The 23,360-nt window shown below is 41.7% G+C and overlaps 2 protein-coding genes across 5 annotated transcripts in view; one reads left to right on the top strand and one right to left on the bottom strand.

Moving 5' to 3' along the window:
* Positions 1-391: 391 nt before the first annotated feature.
* On the top strand, positions 392-1,881 carry TEX38 (testis expressed 38). Of its 3 annotated transcripts, none has more exons than XM_042951529.1 (2): positions 392-412; positions 1,133-1,881. In XM_042951529.1, the coding sequence occupies exons 1-2, from the start codon at positions 409-411 to the stop codon at positions 1,738-1,740; spliced, it is 612 nt and encodes a 203-aa protein (XP_042807463.1). In that variant the 5' UTR covers positions 392-408; the 3' UTR covers positions 1,741-1,881. The 3 variants fall into 3 exon arrangements, with proteins under 3 accessions (XP_042807463.1, XP_042807462.1, XP_042807464.1); XM_042951528.1 differs by lacking the exon at positions 392-412 and adding an exon at positions 421-503; XM_042951530.1 differs by lacking the exon at positions 392-412 and adding an exon at positions 423-503 and having other exon boundaries at positions 1,212-1,881.
* Positions 1,882-3,816: 1,935 nt separating this feature from the next.
* Positions 3,817-23,360, bottom strand: part of EFCAB14 (EF-hand calcium binding domain 14) — a 38,257-nt gene continuing 18,713 nt past the window's right edge. Inside the window, exons 5-11 of one of the 2 annotated variants that reach the window (XM_042951030.1) lie at positions 20,226-20,336; positions 18,124-18,228; positions 16,965-17,156; positions 15,208-15,294; positions 12,311-12,422; positions 11,189-11,314; positions 3,817-7,302 (exon numbers count right to left, since the gene is read on the bottom strand). In XM_042951030.1, the coding sequence (XP_042806964.1) occupies positions 7,127-7,302; positions 11,189-11,314; positions 12,311-12,422; positions 15,208-15,294; positions 16,965-17,156; positions 18,124-18,228; positions 20,226-20,336 (909 nt within the window). In that variant the 3' untranslated portion in view covers positions 3,817-7,126. The remainder of the gene's footprint in view (positions 7,303-11,188; positions 11,315-12,310; positions 12,423-15,207; positions 15,295-16,964; positions 17,157-18,123; positions 18,229-20,225; positions 20,337-23,360) is intronic. The other variant, XM_042951032.1, reaches the window with a different exon arrangement.

The following is a 23,360-nucleotide window of genomic DNA, read 5'->3' on the forward strand; positions in this document are numbered from 1 at the left end:
ACACTTGTTGAAGGAAGGTAACTAAACAAAAGAGAGATTGTAAGAGTCAAGGACTGAGGTGTTGATCACTTAGTTCCCTTGAACAGGTTTCGACAGGTATCCATCAACTGTTTCTTAAAGCCCAGCAACATGGATAGACCCTTGAGAGACCTGGGTCCCTTTCCTGGGGTCCTCTCTTCACCGTAAGGGGTGGGGGACAGACAATTCAGTGGGTGGATCAGTCCCTGGCAGTAGAGGGACTATGCCTATACTATGCCTATAAGGACACCATTGGATAGAGTCCTTTCCTTCGTTTACCCAAGGCTTCACAAGCCCTGCCCCTGGAATGTTTAATGCTCAGAACTCAGTGACCTCACCTTTAGGGAACAATGGGGCTGAGCATTACAGGGACTCCTATTGGCTAGGCAGATGGGTAGGTGAGCTCCCTCTCCCCAGAGCCATCAGCTGGGTACCAGGGCTCGAAATTATGGATTCCCAGCGGGAGGACCTGAGCCTCCCTGGTGGTAAATGCCCCTTCAGTTCCTGCCCCTTGCTTTGTGCCTTAGCTCAGAGCAGGCACCCAGGGTAAACGTTTTACATGGATGGGGTGGTGGCTGCCTGCCTGGAGGAGTGCTAAGCAGTTAGGATATAGTTTCCTCTAGAAAACTAAGGATTAAGGGCAGAGATCACGTTTCTCTGCGGAACCAGAGGGGGGTTCTATGAATACCCTAGGGCTATCACAGCTGAATGGGTAAGGGTATGGTGGAATGGGATGGGATACCTATGTCCTTGTCAGCTGATAAACTTTTACTTTTGATGGGCCTTGCCTTTGGTAAGGCTTCTCAATCTGATGGATTGGATGGGGCCAGGATGGTGAATCAGAGGCTTGACCAAGCCTGGGCAGGTCATGCCCCCTGGAGACCTAACTTTCCTTATCTGTAAAGGACTAAAGATGGCCTCTTAACCTCCCTGGAAATCTAGCATTGACTAAATAAGAGAATGATGAGACAAGTCAATGAGGGAAGGGAGGAACGGAGAGTGGTTAAGTGGATGGGATAATTGATGAAAGGTTTAAGGAAAAGAATGAGAAACAGCTCAGGCCCCAATTAGAGCTATCAGCCAGCTTGCCTCTTTTTCTTTCTTATTGCCTTAGTATGGGTCTCATTGTACTTTGGATTCCTGGGGCTGTGTTCTGTGGTAACCGGTGGCTGCATTCTCTTTCTGCACTGGAGGAAGAACTTGCGACGAGAAGAGCGTGCCCAGGAGTGGGTGAAGGTGATGAGAGCCGCCACGTTCACCTACAGCCCCCTGTTATACTGGATTAACAAGCGTCGGCATTATGGCATGAACACAACTGTTAACACAGGCCCTCCCCCTGCTGTCACCAAGACCGAGACTGAGGTCCAGAATTCAGATCCTCTGTGGGAACTGGACGTCCCTGAGAGCAGGAGCTCTGCTGCCCAAGACAGCAGCCCCAAGGTGGAGGCCCCTGCCCCCCCACAACCTGCACTGCAGCTGGTTCCCGGGCAGCCTTTACCTTCCCCAGTGCTGCAGTCCCGGACCAGCTCCCCACTCCTGGTGCCCATCTTTCAGGAGGTGCCCTTTGCCCCTTCCCTGTGCAACCTGCCCCCAATGCTGAACCACTCGGTCTCCTACCCTTTGGACACCTGTCCTGAAAGGAATGTCCACTTCCATTCCCTCCCCACGATGGTCCATGAAGACCACTGCTTCAGTGCCAAGGCTTTTGCTTCAGAATTATAGCCACCTCTCACTGAGGGTGGGAGCTGGAAGTATTATGGGCAGAGCAGGAAAATGGAGCGAACCTCGGGGAGGTGGTATTGACACACAGACCAGAACTCATCTGGATGTCACATTATGAAAGACTAAAAAAAGTCCAAGGCTCCCTTGTGTCTTATTTGTCTTTAGGAGGGCAGTGTCCTTCCCCTGTCTGATGGGGGCACTTTGCAAACCTAGCTGAAGGTCACCAACGGGACCTTCATAAATGGGAACAGGAGGGTTGGCTGTGGGGAGACACAATGGAGCTCAACATCCTTCTATTCAGTATTTGAGACCAAAAATGCATGCCAGGCCCTGGGCTAGGTATCCAAAGGCACTGCTGTTCTGTGTGACATTAAGCACAGCTGCCACAAGAGTGATAGCTGCTGAGGGTGCGTGAGCTATGGCGATTCACAGTGGTCATGGTCACGTCACAGACAAGCCATCATGAGATCCATGAGCCACACTGCATTGCTGGCTGAATTGCATTCTTTGTTAACGTTGATGATGCACTGAGTTATGGGTATCTCTGCATTATGTCTAATACAAGAATACTGCCAAATGGACATCACAATCCTCCTCTTACAAAGGAAGAGACAGGTTCCAAGGGCATCTGCCATATTGTTTTTATGCTGCAGAGCCAGGTCTCAAATTTCCATCTTCCTGGCATCAAAGTTCTTGGTCTTCTCAGCATCCCCCATAGTATCCCTTCCCTAATGATAAGTCTCGTTAGAAAACACTTGGCAAATGATTGTGTGTGTGTCTGTAGGGTGTAATTAACTTGGTCCATGGATTGGCTTAGGAGGACTGGTCATTGAACCCCCTAAAATTACACACAAAATGTACTTTTTTTTTGATCTTAAAAAAAAAGTTTTTTTAATGTTTATTTTTGAGAGAGTGTAAGTGGGGGGGAGTGGGGGGTGGACAGATGATCCGAAGTGGGCTCTGTGGTAACAGCAGCAAGTGCAATGCAGGGCTCCAACTCATGAACCATGAGATCATGACCTGAGCTGAAGTTGGATGCTCAACCGACTGAGCCACCCAGGCACCCCTCCTTTTTTTCTTCTTTTTAAAATGTTTCTCAAATGCATCCATGGACCCTCCAAAAGTAAATATCCACTACATGGGGATATTTTTGTACATTTTGGAAACAATCCTAAAAGAAGAGACAAAGAGAATACTGGCTATGAGGTCTGACTTTACTTACTTTTTAATTTTTTTTAATGTTTGGTTTTTTTTTTTGAGAGAGAAAGAGTGTGAGTGGGGGAGGGGCAGAGAGAGAGGGAGACACAGAATCAGTAGCAGGCTCCAGTCTCTGAGCTGTCATCACAGAGCCTGACATGGGGCTCGAACTCACAGACCGTGGGATCATCACCTGAGCTGAAGTTGGACGCTTAACTGACTGAGCCACCCAGGTGCCCTGGTCCCACTTTAAAGATAAGAAACCCCAGCTCTCCCCCAGGATATAAAATTTCCCCTTCACTTTAGGCATGAAGAAATCATCTCACCATAATTGTAAATGAGCTAAGCTTTCTGTAGTCTTCCTGAAGGGAAAGGCCACCGATTGTGTATGTTTGCTTCTGTGTGTGAAATCCCAGAACCCTAGCAAACATGCAGAGCTAATTTTTCTCAGTGTATGAAAAAGCCCCAGCCTCTATATGACCACTCTCTTGGAATGGATTTCTCCCACCATCCCCTACCCCTTTAGAAGGCAGTGGAACATTCCTTGTAAACATGCTCTTCCACTGAATCTTACAAAAGCAACTCCCAAGAACCAAAAAAACCCCAAACACAAAACATCAATGGAGACCTAAGTGGAGCTTGGTTGATACACAGAGGGGAAGGGACTCACTCTTCCCTTGCCCCACCCTCTTCAACACTGCAGACGCCTAAGCAGCAGCCTTCACTTTAGGGCAGATTCTGCAGTTCTTAAAGCAGACTCTTTACCATCTGTTAGTTCTTGTTTTTGGAAGGAGGGAGTCTATATAAGGATCAAAGGTTTTTTCCTTAGTAATTGAAGGTCGGAGGAGAGGGGGACCTTTAGTCACAGACACAGTGGGAGAAAAAGGAAATGTTTTATTTAGATAAATTAAAATAGCTGTATTACCTATATGAAATAAGCAAAGCTTAAGTCATAGAGACCTTGAATTCACTCCCTAAATAGAACCAAAATTGCTTATACAGTACCAAAATAGCTCCACTAAAGCAAAGTAGATTTACATTTCTTAATATGAGAAAACAACAAGGTAGGTTAGGTTCATATAACAAACAACACACACTCTGTAATAAGTCTCAGGAATACCCAAATGTGTTCTGGTTTGGATATGAAAGAAGGAACCACATCTAGCTGGTGTTCATAAGCCAATGAGGTGTGTAGCAAACAAAAGCTGTCACTAAAAACAACTCAACAGCAGGCCATCATGAGTATGAGCCCATCACCGTCAAAGTCTTCAACTGTGACGAGCAAGACTGGCGCAGTAGGAGTAGGGGGCAACAGGGTTACGTCCAGCAAAGCAACATAAAGTGAGGAAACACCAATGGAAGGAAAAGTTGTTGGTGGCAGGTGAAGGGTGTCCTCTTCAGCTTTGCTGTATCAGACACATTCCTAAATGCCAGGTCCCTCTCTGCCTGTAAAATGACACTACAGTCACCCCTAAGCTAGGTTCTCTATTCCTTTGATTCTTCTCTTCCTAGAATACCTTTTTGGTCCTCTGATTTATAGGGAGGCTCTCTAAGTAAACATTATCCCAGATAGTAAGGCAAAAGAAAAAAAAGGGGCCAAGAAGCAGTGCTTTGGGTAACTTAGGAAAGCAGCAGCAGTAGGCGCTGCCAGAGTGAAAAGGTAAAAGTATTTGAAACAAAAACCAAAATCCAATCTTCCCCTGAGATGAGGCAGGAAAGGCTTGACTACAGCTCAGAAGTCCCAGGTTGGAGAAGTTAAGACCACTTACAAATAAAACTCCCAAATTAACACTGAGTGAGTGGCTTATAAAACTCTTAAGCCAATGAATCTGCTCAACCTGGAACAAAAGAGTTCAACATGCCCTGCTTCAGCCTGGGAGACAGGGCAGCAGTTATGGCAAAGGGATTCATCTGCGAGTGAAGCAGAAACCCCTCCGCCAGTTTGGTAGGGAAGAGGTACATACAGCTGGCCCTGGGGCAATGCTAGCTAGCCAGATAAGCTGGAGGTGGGACGGACAGGTGATCAACTGAAAAACAAAACTGACTTCTCCAGGTATAGCTATCTGGTACAAAAGAAAAGTACAGGCAACAAAGAGTTAAGGTGTCCTCAAAGTATCTGCCTATGAATAAGAATTTGAAACTAAAAAGGACAAGCTACATTACCCTCAAGTATATTTCATATAAATCAGTTCTCAAAAAAATACCTTCCAGGTACAGACATACTATTTATGGTACAGTATATACAAATATAGCAGTATAATTCAATTTATTGCTAGAATTTTATTTGGTTGTTACAAAATCTGTAAGGGTATATATATTTAAAAAGGGGGTGGGCATGGAAGGCAGCCAGAAGAAAAAGAGTTATCTTCAAGCTACCTAAAGTGCCAGGCTAATTTTATACTATATTTTAACCTTTCCAAGAAAGTGAAATAGCTCAGATGGGCAAGGGAGTTTTTTTGTTTTTTGTTTTTTTCAAAAGACAGAAAGAAGCACAAGCCATTATGAGGTAAGCAGACACATTCATGGGAAAAGACTTCATCTTGCTTTAACTAAACTTTAATACTTTCAGAAAAAAAAAAATCAAGGTTAGCCAACACTAAACTGAACATCATATAAAGAAAAAACCCAGCCCTAAAATGTTTAAGAGTGTGCGACTGCAACCACGGGTAACAGGGCAACTTGGATAAAGTTAAAATAGAAATGAGCTCTACTAAAGAAGTCTATGCCATGAAACCTGTAGTTTCTCCCTGACGTGGCCTACGGCACCAGTTAAGTTTCGTGAAGTTTTTCCTTTTGTGTTGCCCAAAGCCTGCTTCTACGAACAGCACAGCACACACACAGATGTAATTCCTTCTGGTCTGGGGACCTCTACTTTTCTGGGGGCCTACGGAAATATTTAAAGGGAGAAGTATTGCACTTGCTTGTTATGAGATCTGAAGAAACTTGCTGCCATCAAGTGAAGCGCCTGGTCCAGGCCACCTCCACGTGGTTTGGCATCCTCTGGACAGAACCCCTGTAGCCACTTCTGAGCTGACAACTGGTAGGGAACCTAACAGGATTTCATGTGCTGCATTTCACAACTTCTCTGGTTTCAGGCCACAGAGGAACGTAGGAGGTTCTTCTTGGTAAAAGCCTTCAGGTAAAACCTCAAGGAGTTTCCTGGGTCAAAACGAGGGGCAAAGCTATCCTCTAAGGCTCCTCCTGGGTAGCCAGGCTGTGATAGTGAGTGAAAGTGCTGCCCTGCCCCTCAGAACGGAGACCGCATCAGAGGTGGCGGTCAGCTCTGGCTTGAGGATGGACTTAGGTGGGTGGGTGAAGATAATCTAGCTCACTCAGTGGGGAAAACGTAGCTCCCCACAGGATAACTTTTTATGCTCATCAACACTGAAATAGGATTAAAAGTGAGAAAAAACCCCCAACAAGACTTCTCTGGTTCAGAGGTTGGGATTAGCTGAGGGGACAGGAACAAAGAGCCAGAATCTTATTTTCCTGAGCCTGGGGGCAGCACTGTGCTACCGTGTCACCTCACCTCCCCAAATCTATTCCTCCAGCTTCCAGGCCAAACCCCGTGGCAGCACCTAAAGGAGACATGGACATACTTTCCGCAGTTACCAGATCAGCGATTTTTAATAACAAGTCATTTGTTCACATCCTGTTTCAAACCATTCTTCCTACTTCCCACAAAATATGCACAATTCTTTCTTTCATTTTAAATATTTACAAACAGAAAAGGTCTACCTTTTAAAGGAAAGACATTTTCTGAGTCTGTATAAAGTGCAGCTAATTTAAGGCAAATTTATGTGAAATATAAAAGGTGGCTTATTCTCTCTATATACACATTTTCCAGTTTTAAAAGATAAGGTCTCCTTCCCTAAAAAAAAAAAAAAAAAAAAAAAAAAAGGAAAGAGGGAAAAAAGAGAGCTTGACTTTTTTCTGGCAATTTTTAAATTAAGATCTTATTGGTTTTAGGAAATCAGAGATTTCTGAATATCACATAAGTAAAATGGCCTTTTTTTTAAAAAAAATAATTTTATAGCTTTTTCAAACAAGTTAAAAGGTGACAATGTGTCTGCTACAGTAGTTTGGAGGACTGGAGGATTGACTGGTAAGTAAAACAGTTGTTCTTGTTAGGTGAGTAGATATTAGGTAGTCCTGGGTATATAGCATTTCTAAAATATGCCTGATGAGACTAGACACCTAAAGCTACCCTTAGCTCCAGGAATGAATATCTTCCATCACCATCAGAATCAAACTCTTTCAAAGTCTCTAGTCCTGGCACGGCAGAACCTAAGGAGTTCCAGATTTCCTGGTAGGTCAGCTTTCCATCCATGTCCTGGCCAGTCTTCTGGAATAAATCCTGAAGATCTGTTAAAAAGGAATTACAGAATGTGTATGTCTACACATATAGCTAAAATTTACTTAACAGTTTATTTATTTTAATTAATTAGTTTATTTTAAAGTTTACTTATTTTTGAGAGAAAGCGTGTGTGCGCGCAGGTGTGTGTGTGTAGGAGAGGGTCAGAAAGCGAGGGGGGAGAGAGAGGATCCCAAACAGGCCCTTCACTGTCAGCACAGAGCCTGATGAGGGACTTGGACTCATGAACCGTGAGAACATGACCTGAGCCGAAATCAAGAGTCAGACACTTAACTGACTGAGCTACCCAAGTGCCCCAAATTTACTTAACAGTTTAAAAAGCAGCCTCAACTGAATGCAAAGCACTAAAAGAAAAGCTACTTTGCAGACTCTGTTTCCAAAAGATAAAGTTCAGTATCTCACTAAATCAGAAAGATGATTCTTGATCCTTTACGAATGAGAAGAATTACTGAATGGCACTATCCTTCCAAAATAGAAGCAGTGACAGATAATCACAGGAGAAATGAGTGGGCTGGCATTTCTCCCCAAGGCCTTCCTTTTAGATTTTCCAGATTTTATTCTTATGTTGGACAGGTAAAAAGGACTGCAGAAGCCTCAAGAGCTAATGATAGGAGCTGAGCCTGTAAAACAGACTATAGCATATTGTTAGTTAAACGGAATTACCGTATGATCCAACAATTCCATTCCCAGGTATATACTCAAAAGAAATGAAAACATATGCCCATACAAAAACTTGTACGTGAATATTCACAGCTGCATTATTCCTAATAGCCAGAAGGCAGAAACAATCCAAATGTCCATTAGCTGATGAATGGATAAAATGTAGTATTATCCATATAATGGAATATTATTCAGCCATATAAAGGAATGAAATACTGCTACATGCTACAATATGATGAACCCTGAAAACAGGCTAAGTGAAAGAAGCATATACAAGGCCATGGATCCTATGATTCCATTTATATGAAACACCAGCACAGGCAAATCCAAAGATTTTGGTTGAAAGATTAGTGGTTGCCAGGGGCTTGGAGTGGGGGAATAGAGAATGAGTGTTTAATGGGTACAGGATTTCTTCTGGGGAATTAGATAATGCTGATGGTTGTACAATGTGGATTATACATTTTATTTTTTATTTAAAAAAAAAATTTTTTTTTGGGGTGCCTGGGTGGCTCAGTTGGTTAAGCGTCCAACTTCAGCTCAGGTCACGATCTCATGGTTCATGAGTTCGAGCCCCCCGTCGGGCTCTGGGCTGATGGCTCAGAGCCTGGAGCCTGCTTCCGATTCTGTGTCTCCCTCTCTTTCTGCCCCTCCCCCATTCATGCTCTGTCTCTCTCTGTCCCCAAAATAAATAAACGTTAAAAAAAAAATTTTGAAAAAAAAAAAAAAATTTTTTTTTTAATTAACGTTTATTTATTTTTGAGACAGAGAGAGACAGAGCATGAATGCGGGAGGGGCAGAGAGAGAGGGAGACACAGAATCAGAAACAGGCTCCAGGCTCTGAGCCATCAGCCCAGAGCCCGATGTGGGCCTCGAACTCACGGACCACGAGATCGTGACCTGAGCCGAAGTCGGACGCCCAACCAACTGAGCCACCTAGGCGCCCCATGGATTATACATTTTAAAAGGGTGAATACTATGATACTATGACTTAAATGTCAATTAAAAAAAAAAAAGAACCAGAGGGCTACAGATCTCTTCAAAGTGATACATAGAGTATAAAGCATCAGGCACATGTGCTCTCTCTCCCAGCTAAAAGACAGCACTATCACCAGTTGATCCGTAGCTTCTTTTTTAGTTCTAAGATATTATTTGAGCCAATAGGATTGGAGAGTTTCCATCAATGGTCTCTTCTGGTATTTTCTCAAGGGCCCCATAATGAACATGTAGGAGGGCTGGTTACTCACATAATATTTTAAAAGGACTTGATTGTGTCCCCACAGAATGACTTAGTAGATTTAGTCTCTAATATCAAGAGACAGTCATGAGGCTTAGGTTTCCTTAAAAGTCTTCCTAAATCTCTTTCCTCTCTTCATTAGCCAGCTCCACCTGTAGATTCTATAGGCCTCTTGCTGTTTGGTACTCAGGAAGAACGGAAATGCCCTGAAGCGGGGGAAGCAGTGCAAGGTGCAGTCCATCAAGGAATTTTGCAGACAAGCTTCTGAAGAAAGCCCTGCTTTCACTCCTGAGACAGCCCCAGCAAAGCAGCTCAAGAGTCTCAAAAGCTCTGAAAGCCAGAAAAGCAGGTGGGACACTTGTTCTCAATGGCTGCCACCAAGTGGCTAGCTGGAAAATGTGTTTTGTGTGTGTCTCTATACAGGGCGTGAGTTTATAAAATGTGCTATGCACTTGGTAGCAGTATTCAAATAAAAATCCTATTGCTGCTTTGGGTCATTTCAAAAGTGTAGTCATCCAAAGTATCTAAGGCCAATGTTAAGGATTGAAGTATAAATGTTAAGATGGCTATTTCTCAATCTGCTCTATCAGTCTTTCCTCCATGCATTCTCATCAATTCTTGATGTAATAAATGCAAAGTGGGAGAAGGCACTTGTGTTGCCAGTAAACACAATTTAGCATTCTTCTGTCTCCCCAGAAAACAGAAAGAAAAAAACTTGGAGATAAGATGAGAAAGTAATGCATTTATATGGCAATAGAAATTTAAGTCTTCTATGCTTTACACATTAATTGTAGGCTGTAGATAACTCATTCACGTAACAAATATTCACGTGTACCAGGCATTATGCTAGGGGCTGGGAGTAAAGTCAATTTTCTATCTCCCCAGGAAATTACAACACAGTGACATGTGTTACACAGGGGCAAACATAAGATATTATAAAAGAGCATACACAGGAAGAACCTAATCCAGTCCTGGGAGGTAAGAAAATGTTTTCTGGTGGAATGGAATCTAAGTTAAGGTGGAGAGCCAGACAAGTGTAGGTGGACAGGAATGGGTGATTTTCCAAGCAGTTAGCGAATGCAAAATCAGGAGACTCTAAACATCACCACGAAGGATAGGACACACTGCTGGAAGCAAGGCAAACATGGTTTTTCTGTGAATCATATCCTTCCTACTGTTTATCTTGCTGGTTTTCAGCCAGAGGACCCCTCATTTTTTAGAGGGCCTTAGCAAACAGTATTTGCTATCTCAGGGTATTATGGTTGCTTGTTTGCCTTCTCCACTAGACTGTCACATCCTTGAGGAAAGTGAGATCATGTCTTACACTGTATTTTTATTGCTTAGCACTGGGTCTAATTAGGCACTCACTGAATGAATGTAGACTCTACAGTGCATTGGTTGAGAGTGCAAACTTGGGTGTCAGGCTGTCTTGGTGTGAATTTTGCCTTAGCCTGAAACTTGCTGTGTGGACTTAGGCAGTTTCCCTATCAATAAAATGGGTAGAATACATGAATGTTTATGTTCCCAGGATTGTTCAGAGTATTATATAATATAATATATATATTATATAATAATAATATATAATATAATGCATATCATACCAAGTATCTGGCTCACAGAAAGTACTCAATGTTAATTATAATTATATAATTATATATAAAAGAATTATAATTTTTTTCTTATAAGTTAAAAAAATTAAAAATTTATAGCTTTGAACATTTCCCCTATTATTCCATGGTATAAACATTTACCTTTAAAAAAAAAAATTTTTTTTAATGTTTATTTTGGAGAGAGACAGAGACAGAATGCGAGTGGGTTAGGGGCAGAGAGAGAGGGAGACAGAATCAGAAGCAGGCTCCAGGCTCCAAGCTGTCAGCACAGAGCCCTACGCGGGGCTTGAACTCATGAGCTGTGAGATCATGACCTGAGCTGAAGTCGGACGCTCAACCGACTGGGCCACCCAGGCGCCCCTAAGCATTTACCTTTGATGCTAGAAATTCCTGGTAGGGCAATAGGTCTTAGCTGGGCAGTTTTCTCAATGTGATCTCCATAAGACGGTGGAGATTTTGGCAATGCTGATGGCTTTGATGTGAAACTCTGTACTTGCTCTGTAACAAACATATATTGTTTTATAGTATTATCAAACCTGACACCAAAATAAACCAGTACTAAAGGTCACCTTTTAGGGTAATTACATACGTACCAAGTAGCACAGTGACTGTGTGAAGTTAAAGGCATGGATACGTTGTGTGGGTAAGTGAAGATCATACAGTATCCTATAACATTAAGGTTTAAGCTGTGGTCCCATGGGAAGCTCTTCTAGTACAAGTTAGCTTTACATAGGTTTAGATGCTAAGAGTTTAAGCTGCAAGTGAGAATAGCATTGGATGTCTGATATCCTAGGAGCCATACCATAAGTCTGATGTGGGGTATGTGCCACCAGATCAGCTGGTGCTGAAAGAGGGCTGTCACACAATTATGTAGCATGATGTTAGGACAAGGCCTCCCATTGTAGACTGTTCCCCTACCCAAAAGAGAGTAAGAGAAGATGTAATGTTTTCCCCAAAATGAAAAATATTTGTGGGGGGTAGGGGCCAAAGCCAATCCAGTCCAGTGCTTTAGTTATGTCCTTGAGGCATCTGCTAATATTGATTAGGTATGTCCCTCCCTAAAGCCAAGGGCCTTTCCAACTCAATGATCCCATCACTATTTGCTAATGGTTTTTCAGAAGGACTAATATTTATTTTTAAGTAAATTTTATGCACTTAGAGTAATGAAAAGACTTCCGTAAACAACATATAGGGCTGGTTTAATATATACTATGACAGTTACATTTTTGCCCATAATTGGATGCAGACAGCATGGAGAAGTCTATTTCAAGCTAAACATTACCCATTCTTTCCTTAATAGACTGGAATACAAATCATGTACAAAATGGTTTTTCCTAAATGAAACCAAAGTGTATCATCTTCATCTCGGTGCACTCAGGCATCATCCCCTCGGTCTGATCAGTCCTGCTGGAACACCTGTCCCCACTCCCTGTGTGGGAGGCGAGCTGCCCAAGCCTACGTGAGACATGCAGAAGCCAGCCCTGAGTATCTCACCTTTGTCGGTGGTGTCTGGTGGCCTGTTGCTCTCAGGCTTGTTTGTGAGAGCACTGATCAGCTGCAGTCTCTCTCTGAGCTTAGATACTTGAGAATCTGAACTATCTTCTTTCTGTCCAAAATAAAGACCACAGAGGCTTAGGGTGGAGAGAAGACCTTATCTGATTCTTCGTTATGTTCCCAGAGCCTATTTAGCAGGAAGTGCTTGACTTCCAGTAGGTTCCCTATTAAAGGTAATGAAGGAATGAATCAACAAATACTAGAGATACCTTTGGTACTCAGAGTTGATGAGGGCCTAGCTGGATTTGAGACTAGACCATTAGGGGACATTATGCGACAGGCAATGTGAGATCCACTGTGAATGTTTGGCTGATGGCGGAAGGCAGGCGTGTGTCAGCAGTAAAGGAAATGTACCCTTGCTCAGGTGCCCATGTAACACCCATTTCCTAAATGAGTAGATATTATTTTCTAGGAGCTATTTCACACTAAATAATTTTCCTCAATATCTTACTTTACCTTGTGACTAGATAACTTTAGGTAGAGTTTTATGCTCTTATCACCTTAAAAAAAAGAAAAAGAAAAAACGCAACAAACCCTGGCTTTTCTTTGTCCCCCTCTCCCCCACCCCTGAGGGTTCAAGTGGTGGCAGGAGCTGTAGGAGCAGGAGGAGCTGTAGGAGAGCTGGAAAATTTCTAATTCCAAGTTTGACTTACTTACATCTTTTAAAAAAGATTTTCCAGGGGCACCTGGGTGGCTCAGTCGGTTAAGCGCCCAACTTCGGCTCAGGTCATGATCTCACGGTCCATGAGTTCGAGCCCGGCGTCGGGCTCTGTGCTGACAGCTCAGAGCCTGGAGCCTGTTTCAGATTCCGTGTCTCCCTCTCTCTCTGACCCTCCCCCGTTCATGCTCTGTCTCTGTCTCAAAAATAAATAAATGTTAAAAAAAAATTTAAAAAGTTTTTCCCTATACCCTTCCCTCATTTCCAGGATGATCCAGAGTGGCATACAAAAAATATATTTAATTATAAAAAGAGAGAAATCTGGTTTCTATGAGGCTTAGGCTTTTTAAAATTTTTTTTTTTTTTTAATTTAAAGGAGAGAAAAAGCACAGCGGGGGAGAGGGGAGAAGAGGAGAGGGAGAGGAAAAGAGAGAGTGCGAGAGAATCTTAAACAGGCTTCATGCACAGCACGGAGACGGACACAGGGCTTGATCCCATGACCTTGGGATTGTGATCTGAGCGAAAATCAAGAGTCGGATGCTCAACTGACTGAGCCACCCAGGCGCCAAAGGCTTATTAGGCTTTTCTAACTGCTTAGGCTAGTGTGAAAGGTCCTGATCATGTGTTCAGTCAGAACACCAACTCATTACGTGTTTTGTCTTTTTTTTTAAATTCAATTATTTCTCTGACCTTCATTTCTACTCTAATAGTTATCATATAGAAGATCACTCGGGCTTATTAAGGGGCTAATATATGGACACAGATGACTAAAACTAGGTACTAAATACTTGAGGAATTTATGAAGAAATTAAAGAGAAATTATATCTGGTTAGGATGTGTAAATTAAGTAGGACAGAGGGACCAATACACTGGGATGACAGTTAAAAACATAAAGGGTCTGAAAGCAAAACCAGGAAATTTAGACAAAAAATGTGCACGATTCTGATGTTTATTTGATTCTGACGTTTACTGTTAAAATATGAACCACTGCTAAAATCACTAGTTTCCATCAGTAACCACCTGTTACTTTTCGTGTTCAACATTTGTATCTGGATCTTCAATTTTTCTTGTCATTCCCCAGGTGAGGTATTTTTATTTATTTATTTTTTATAGAAGTAGTTAGAAAATGCAACAAAAGCCGAGATCACAAAGTATTAAAATCTTAATATATCTGGGCAATAGTTAAGGAAGAACAAATATAGATACAAAGTATTACATTGAAAACTGCCTGTCCTATGGTTCATTTCCAAGTTCATTTCCTCTGAACCTCATATCCTTGAGCTTCTCACACACAATATACATCTGAGGTGGTATTTTAGCCACTTAGCCACAATCTTCCTAGCTTTTACTTTATAGCCCAGATCTTATAGTATTAAACAATACTCTAATCACAGAGAATGTTAACAAATAAACTTTATTTCCTGGGATATCAAAGCATATCACAGATTGTCTTATCTTGACAGTATGTCAGGGAAGAACTTAAAAAAAAAACAAAACAGTAAGGTACAAGGTGAAAGGAACTGGTTGAAGTTTAAATGGACTATGTAAGTACTGAGACTGCAATCTAAAAATAATGTTTAGGTTAGACAACAGTTTTAGATGATCTATGCCTCTGTTCTCTGTTGTTAGTACAGATAACCTACTGTCATAGCTTAAAAGTAATTTCCTTAGGGAAGCTTTCCTGACCTCTGTTAACACCCTCATCATACCCTGTAATTTTCCTTTGTAGCAGGTATCATACTCACAGTAATTATCTGTTCAATTATGTAGTAATGATTTTCTGACTGATGGACTTTGAGTTCCATCAGAATAAGGGTCACATGTCTATCCTGCTCACTGCGGTCACCCCAGCTCCTCAAAAAGGGCTTGGCACAGGGTAGGTGCCTGATAAAGTATTCACCTATTCACTCATATACTAATTTATTAATTACTCTGTCTTGAAGTCTCAGCAAACGAGACCAATGTGCTCCTTTCAAGAAAGAAACAGTTGCTCAAATGCACAAAGATGCTGTTGTGTTTTTTCTTTTTAAGTAATCTCTACCCCCAACACAGGGCTCGAACTCACCACCCTGAGATCAAGAATTGCACATTGTACCGACTGAACCAGCCAGACACCCCTCAAAAGCACAAAGATGCTGATGCATTATTCTTACTTCAAAAGAAGCCCCCTGTAATTTACCTTTATGCTCTGGGTTTTTAATGTATCCGTTCTGTTGGTCATATGATGCAAGGACTCTCTTTTTAGAGTGGCGGCTCTATCATCCATCTTAAAGGATAAAAACAAGATTAAAAGCAAACATTAAAACTTAAACATCTAGCACTTTTGAAACAAAGTAGTCAAACTGAAAGGTTCTCAGGACACTTTCAACAGAAATGCCAATAGGAGAAGGAGAGGGGGAGAAAGGCAGCTGAGACACAAAGCTGAAACCGTCGCTTCACAAACTTTCATACTTCTAAAGTACAGAAGGTGAGGGGACTTATATACCCAGAGCCAGGCTAGGCATGACGCTGTTGGAAGAAAACAGCAGGACAGACGGTGCTATTAACGATTTCTTCTTCTGGAGAAAAATAAAGTGGAGGGGGAGGGACTGTACGGGGAGTCTGGGGCAGCAAATTCTCACAATTAGCCTTGAAAACCTTCAAGGCCCAACACTCATCAAACCACCCCAAATTCCTAGCCCCTACTTAGTTTAGTTGAGTTCAAAGGGGCTTTTTAAAATAAGGCTCCTTTAGGGCGCCTGGGTGGCTAAGTCAGTTTTAAATGTCCGACTCTTGATTTCGGCTCAAGTCATGATCTCACGGTTCATGAGTTGAGCCCCGTGTCAGGCTATGCACTGACACATACAGCCTGGTTGGGATTCTCTCTCTCTCTCTCTCTCTCTCTCTCTCTGCCTCTCCCTCTCAAAAATAAAAACATTAAAAAATAAATAAGTAAAATAAAACAAGGCTCCTTTAATCCTCACGGCTTTGTAGTAAATCCATGCCCTTGTAAAGCAGGAGTGGGGACAGGTCTTCTGACTCCACGTTCCAAGCCATGCCAGGCAAGCCACCAAGGCTCCACTGCGGCAGAGTCAGTTCAAACCCTGCCTGCCGGGTGCTGGAGTTCAACTTTACTTGTGGGCTTGCTTCTAGCTTTGCTGCTTACTTGAATTTATGCTACAATTCCCTGTTTTAGGTTTCCATTTCTTTACATATGCCTGTGTCTTTGTTGTATGAAATCTTTAAGGGTGGGGACTGCAGCTATTAAAAAGCAATCCACATGGATCCCAGGACAATATAGAAGAAAACACATTTTATTAACAATACCATGAAAACCAGTAAACCACATGGTCTGCCAGCACCAATGACTCAGGTCACTGTTTCCTCATGTAAAATGGGAGGATGGACTCAATGATCTCTCAAGTTGAGGAGCTGGTCTGACCTGGTCTGTTTTAAATGGCTTTCTCACATTAAATGGCAAAGGATCCCCCTAACATGCAGACAAAGCAGGATAAATCTGAAAAGCCAAGTTCAGGCTTGAAGAAATGGCAAAAGATTCTTCACTTATTGTCACTGTCATTGTTCCCACCCCTAACAACTTAAAAAAGAGCAAGGAGATCTCCCTTGGAAACATGTGCCAGAGCTTCTCTACCAGATGGGTCACTGGTAACACAATAGGCGGCTTGTCATTTCTGCCATCAGCTTGTGGTGAAGCCATGGCAAGCAACTGAACCCCCTCTACATCTCTCTTTCCAGATCAGGGCTAACTATGCCTGTGCCATTCACATCACAGAGCTAGTGTGGAGATTAAAGGAGGCAGGATGAAGCACAGCACACAGGTGTAGCCTCTCAAATATGCCAGGAGACTGCATCTGAAAGGTCTGTGGAGTGTCATCCACGTGCAGACAAAACACACGGCAACACAAAACATATCACAAAAGACCCGAAATGGCTTACCATGCTGAGGGACAGGTTCGCTTGCTTTTCTACCTTGCTCATAGCAACCAGATCTGTTTCTATCCAGTTGACTCTCTGGGTAAGGTTCCTGACTGTCTCATTCATTCTCTTGAGTTTAAGATCGTTCTGTCTGTGGTACCCCACTAGGGCACTGTTTACCTCCTCTAAAGAGTTGTGAAGGTACAGGATATCCTGGAGTGGAAATAAATCAAACTGTGGAATCCAACTAAAAGACATACACTAGACAAGCAGGCCAGCAGCACTAAACAACCATTACCATGTCACGTGACCGAAGTAAACTCCTTTTCCTGGTTTAGACCATCGATTGTCTGTCTTGGCTTTGTCCTTCCACTCTCAATTGCTCTGAGTTTACTCCCTCTGGAGTTGTTTGACCTCAGCTAGACAGGAGGAGGAAAGGGGACTAACTACATGATTCACTCTCTGGTCCCAGAAAGCTGAGAGCTGGGGAATTGATTGCTCAATGTTTACCTCACCTGCTGGCGGGAAAGCTTGCTGGGTTATTAACTGAAACGCCCATTAACCTAATTTGTCAGAACAAAACTACCTTAGGAACAATACCAATTACTGAATTGGCTCATGCAGCAAAACCATAACAAGTAGTGCATTATTTAGTACAAGATTCAATTATTTTTATTGACATCCTCTAGTACTGATTGCTACTTAAAAAGGAATGATGACTATAGGTTTTAGAGGGCATTAAACTCAGGACAGGAATTCTTAGTGAAGATTTCCTTTATTCTCTTTCATGTGATTCTGAACTCAATAACCTTTTTCCTCTTCTTGTCTTTAGTCTCAGAAAGCATCTAAAATGCTTTCTAACAGTTTAGAAATGTTAACTTGCTCAGATCACTATTTTTCATAAACAGTTTCAGGATAATCTGGCTCTTCTATGCCTTTTAAGATGTGAAAAGAAATTTACTCTACTGATGGACATGCAGGGAAAAAAAGCAGAGTGCCAAAGAAGAGTCAGGATGACATCTTAGACTCCTAAGACAGCGACACACATTGCTTTCTGCTCAGCTCTCAGGCAGGCAAATATATGCATGGGATGAGGCGCCACAACATGGAGCCCAACTACTCAAGCGGCCCTCAGAGTTCACTGTGGGCACAGGGAGTTAAGCCAGAGACAAAAAAGTACCTGTTTCAAATTCTCACTGTGGGTTTTATTGTCAACTTCTGATGTAACTGAAGGTGATGGACTGCTCTGGTTCCTTCCACTGGTCTCTTTCAAGAAGTGCTGATTCTGTTTACAGGAATAGAGGTTCGTATAGGCAAGTAATTACCATCTAGGATGGTCCCAAAACCTTCTAGCTTCCCAAAGGAGGTATCCATGATTAATCAACAATTAGTTCCCAGGAGCCTATAGTGTGACCAGTCTTGTGCTAGGCCCTGAGGACACCAGGTACTTTTGGGGATGCCAGCCTGAAGGGTGGACTGGATCAGCAGCACCCAGACACCTCAGGGAACTGAGACCCTCCCAGTGTTTCTCCATCTCTGAATGGAATGAACTCCCGAGACACCAGTCCTCCTTGCCTCTATTACCCGTACTCTCAGAGAAACTGTAGAATCACTGTAACGTCCCAGGGGCCTGAGAACTCAGTCCGAACTTGGCTAGTGTCATCATTTCCCCAGGACTAGAGAGGTTTGTACATTCAAAGAGAAGCCAGTTGTGTAACCACTGGCCTTGGGCATTGAATACAACAACCAATCACGCACCACAGTTTTTCAATTTTAACAGCACATGCCAAGATTTATGTCTGAAGGTTACCCTTCCTTTCCCATCCCCTTCCCACTGCTCAGGTCTCTCTCTGAAGAGGGTGAAGTGTAACACGTTTATATACACTTTTCCCCTCTAGTGGAAAAACTCTGCATGCCTTAATCTTTCAGAGTCTGTATCTATGACTTAATTCAGTATATAATGTGCCAATGGAAGGATTATCACAGGCAACTATGGAAGTTTAAAAGAGGCAGATTTAATTATAATAGAATGCAACTGGGGGAAATAAATTGTTTTCCCTGAAATCCTAGATATTTATCAACTCTTTTATAAGAAATAAAAGGCACAATAAAGAAAAAGTAAGAGAGGTGGGAGAAAAAAACTCCATGGTTCTCTAAAGCATGAATTTTTGAGTTAGGAAAAAAGTTATTTTGGAACATATTTAATTACTTTGAGAAAATGTTCCAGATATTAAAATAATAGTAATAAAATAATTGCTAAATTAGGGATCTTTATTATTATGAATCTCCCACTCAGCAGCAGAGTTGGAACTAGAATCCAGAGTGTCTGAACACCAGGTCAATGCTTTTTCCTCTGGGTCAGCCCCATTAAATAACAGTGAAGAGTTCTTGTTTTGAAGAAATGAAAAACCCCCCTTTCTAGAGCTCTAATATAGCCCAGATCTCCTTGATACAAACTTCCTGGTTTAAACTCAAAACTCCAAAGCTTGAGAAGAGCATGTGCAATAGACCTAGAAATTAGTGGAGAATCTAGGGAATCTTTGTGTTTCTTGAATAGTCCTAATCTCATGTACATATAACTTATCTCCCCAGAAAGACAGCGAAGGTTGTGCCATCTTTTTCACCCTTCATAAATCTTTCATGGAGCAGAGTACCCACTAGGTGATGAATTAAGGCCTCTGAATGATTGCAGATAGCTTATACCCGCACAACACTAAGAGACATCTGGAAACAATTTTTGAACACTGCAGGGGTTTGCTTCTGTCTCAGTTATCTGATGCTGCATAACATATCATCCCCAAGCTCTGTGGCTTAAAACAACAATTTATTATTTCCCATGGTTCTGTGGGTTGACTGGGCTCAGTGGGATGGGGGTATTCTTCTGTTTCATGTGGTGCAGGCCGAAGTCACACGTATGGCTGCATTCTGCTCAAATTCCTGACCCACAAAATAGTGAGAAATAATAACATGTTGTTTTACCACAAAGTTTAGGGTGATCTGTTATGTAGCAATCAATACTTGTGACACTTCCCTTTCCTTCTTCCCCATTTTCTTTCCTACCCATTCCACCCATGAACTGTATCTTACTATTTTTTCCACTATGCTCGTAGAAGACTCAGCTTTTAATTTTATCCAGCTTAACTGCTTAATTTACAGATTACATCTTTTAACAAGGTGCTTAGTAGGGTCTGTTTAGACAAATGGATAACTGGCATCACTCCAATTACACAGGAGAGGGTGAGCAGAATGCTGACTTCCTGCAGCATTTGTAGATTTCCTTACCATATCACTCTGCAGTAAGTCCATGGTTTTCTTGTGTTCATCCATGGTTTTCTGTACTGCCTCCACAGCGAGATGGACACTGTTTAACGTATTGCCAATGGTAGCTACGCTCTGAACAGAAACATGTTGTAAGGTCAGTGTGTTTTCCTTTTTAAAAACTTTAATAGTTTTTTTAAAGATATGACTGATAAACAATAAACTTCACATATTCAAAATGTGTAACTTGATAAGTTTTGACATATATATACACACCTGGGAAACCATTAGCACAATCGATATAATAAACATTCATCACTCCCAAGTTTCCTCAAGCCCCTTTGTAATTCTTCTTCTCCTGCCCTCCAGCAACCACTGATCCACTATATATCAGTTTGCACTTTCTAGAATTTTGTATAAAGAGGACCAGTGAGTGAGCATGTGGGTTTTTTTTTTTTTTTTGGTTTCATTTTTTGTTTTATTGGTATGGCTTCTTTCACTCAGCTTCATTAGTTTAAGATTAACCCATGCCGTAGCCACTTAGGCTTGTTGCTGAGAAGCATTCCATCATACGGATACAACACAATTTAACTACTCATCTGTTGATGGACATTTATGGGTTGTTTTCTCTATCTGACTAGTACAAATAAAGCTGCCTTCAGAATTCATGTACAAGTCTTTATGTGGGCATATGTTTTCATTTCCCTTCATCATATGCTTTCTCATCACCATCATACCTAGGAGGTGAATGGCTAATCATATGGTAGATATATACTTTACTTAATTTAAAAAGCTGCCAAGATCTGTTCTAGAATGATTATACCATTTTACATTCCTACTGGCAGTGTAGGAGAATTCCAGTTCCCTCATATTCTCATCAATACTGCTACCTTCAGTCTTTTCAATTTTCACCATTCTTTTGGGAGTGCAGTGGTCTATCCCTGTAATTTTAGGGTAAGCACTGACCAGTGCTTTTAATTATTTCAAGTCTCTTCAAATTGAATTTCATGTAGCGTATGCAGAGACAATTAACAGGAATCTACACGTTTATGTTTATATACAGTTGACTCTTCAATAATGCAGGGGTTAGGGTGCGGACCCCTTATGCAATTGAAAATCTACATATAACTTCTAACTCCCAAAAACTTAACTACAAATAGCCTGTTGTTGACCAGAAGCCTACCAATAGCATAAGCACTTAACACATATTTTGTATATTATATGTATTATACACTATATTTTTACAATAAAGATACTGTTGTTAAGAAAATCAAAAGAGACAGGCGGGTGGATGGCTCAGTCAGTTAAGTGCCCGACTCTTGGTCTCAGCTCAGATCATGATCTCACAGTCTGTGGGTTCGAGCCCTGCATTGGGCTCTATGCTGACACAGTGGTGCCTGCTTGGGATTCTCTCTCCGTCTCTCTCTGTCCCTCTCCCATGTGCACGTGCTTGCTCTCTCAAAATAAATAACAAAAAAGAAAAAAAAAAAGAAAATCATTAAAAAAAATTCATTTACAGGACTGTACTGTATTTACTGAAAAAAAAAATTGATGTACAAGTGGGCTGCACAGCTCAAACCTATGTTGTTCAAAGATCACCTGTATATATACACAATTATATATGTAAAACAAATAATTTTCTCTATTTAAAGGACTTTTCCTAGAGGAAAACTAAGTCTTTGTCTTAAAAAAAAAATTCTAGTTCATAAATCTGGAACCCACAGATAAGGTTCTCTTACCAATGGCCCTTACTAAGCCCTGTGGTAAGGCAGACAGGCAGAAGGCCACAGCTAACAATGCAGATTGCCACTGTGTCAGGAGCAAATGAGGGCTTTTAAATGAAAATGGGTGGAAGCATTATTGGCTTTGGGAAACCCAGTGTTGCAGAGATGAAGGAAAAATTCCATTTGGCAGTGTTTGTTCCTCCTTTGCTTTAGAATCCCATCAGCATCTGCTGAGTGGAATGAGCCGTGAGTAGTGGCTTACTTTGTCTTCATTAGGCTTAAGGAGCCCAAGTGGACTGGGGACTTGGGAAACATGATTCTGAAACCATCACTTTAAAAAGACCTGTCCTAAGGGAACATCCAAGAGTGCTACTGTTTGGTGGATGTTCGCCTCTTATTAAGATATACTGACAGTTTTATTGGTTTTATACTAAATATGTTAGTATTTCTAACCAAGGTTGTTTTTATTACACTGACAGCCAAGAATCCAAAAGACCAAGAGACGACATTTTCAACATTTAAAAAAATCACGAGATACACTGAAGTCAGGTATCTGAGATGACCTACCACTTCAAAACTGAGCCACTTGTATTAAAAGTAGTTATCTGACATTATAAACACACAGATTTGCAAAGAGAAAACTCACTGGGTACAAGTCTCTAAGTTGGGATGTTATCTATGCAAACTGTTGTTAACAGAAGTGATGGGTGTTCAAAGACATCTACTGTTAGAGAATCCTCTCTTGTTGGATGTACGAGCCCATTAGTATGCAAGACAGTAAGCTCTTGTTTAAGATTTTTTTTTAAGGAAGCAGCTGACAGAGCCATGTGAATTCCAGAGCAAAACCCTGAAACTAGTATTCTTACCACTTGCAAAATGCCTGGCATAAACTGGAGGAAGCTCCCCAAATGTTTATTGAATTAATAAGTGCAATAAACCAATTTTTTTTAATATTTATTTTTGAGAGACAGAGAGCACGAACGAGTGGGGGAGGGGAAGAGAGAGGAGGAGACAGAATCCGAAGAGGACTCCGCACTGACAGCAGAGAGCCTAATGGAGGCCTCGAACTCATGAACTTCAAGACAATGACTTGAGCTGAAGCCAGACGCTTAACTGCCTGAGCCACCCAGGCACCCCTCAATGGCGTTTTCTAATGCAAGACTGCCAGAGTTGTTTCTGTGCTAAAGATTACAGAAGCCTACCTTTTTTCCATTGGACCCTTGGGAATGATGACAAAAAGAACTTACTTTATTATGGTTGTCTCCCTGCCTTCTCCCTCCCCCACTTTAAATTGTAAGCAGATGACCATCTTGGATAAACAGGAAACTACGGAGACTGAGCACACATGGGTGGTATGGCTATAAAATACAAAGTTCTGTTTCTGCATGTGACATAGTAGTGTTTCACTCCTTTGTGGAAATGATTTACATGTTTA

The sequence above is a fragment of the Panthera leo genome, chromosome C1, assembly GCF_018350215.1.
Source record: "Panthera leo isolate Ple1 chromosome C1, P.leo_Ple1_pat1.1, whole genome shotgun sequence".
In the NCBI taxonomy this organism is placed as follows: domain Eukaryota; kingdom Metazoa; phylum Chordata; class Mammalia; order Carnivora; family Felidae; genus Panthera; species Panthera leo.

Excerpts from the sequence above, each read along its gene's own strand:
- TEX38 (XM_042951528.1), top strand. The coding sequence starts at position 467 with ATGGATTCCCAGCGGGAGGACCTGAGCCTCCCTGGTG. Across the intron at positions 504-1,132 it reads GGACCTGAGCCTCCCTGGTG|TATGGGTCTCATTGTACTTT; the intron begins GTAAATGCCCCT and ends TTATTGCCTTAG.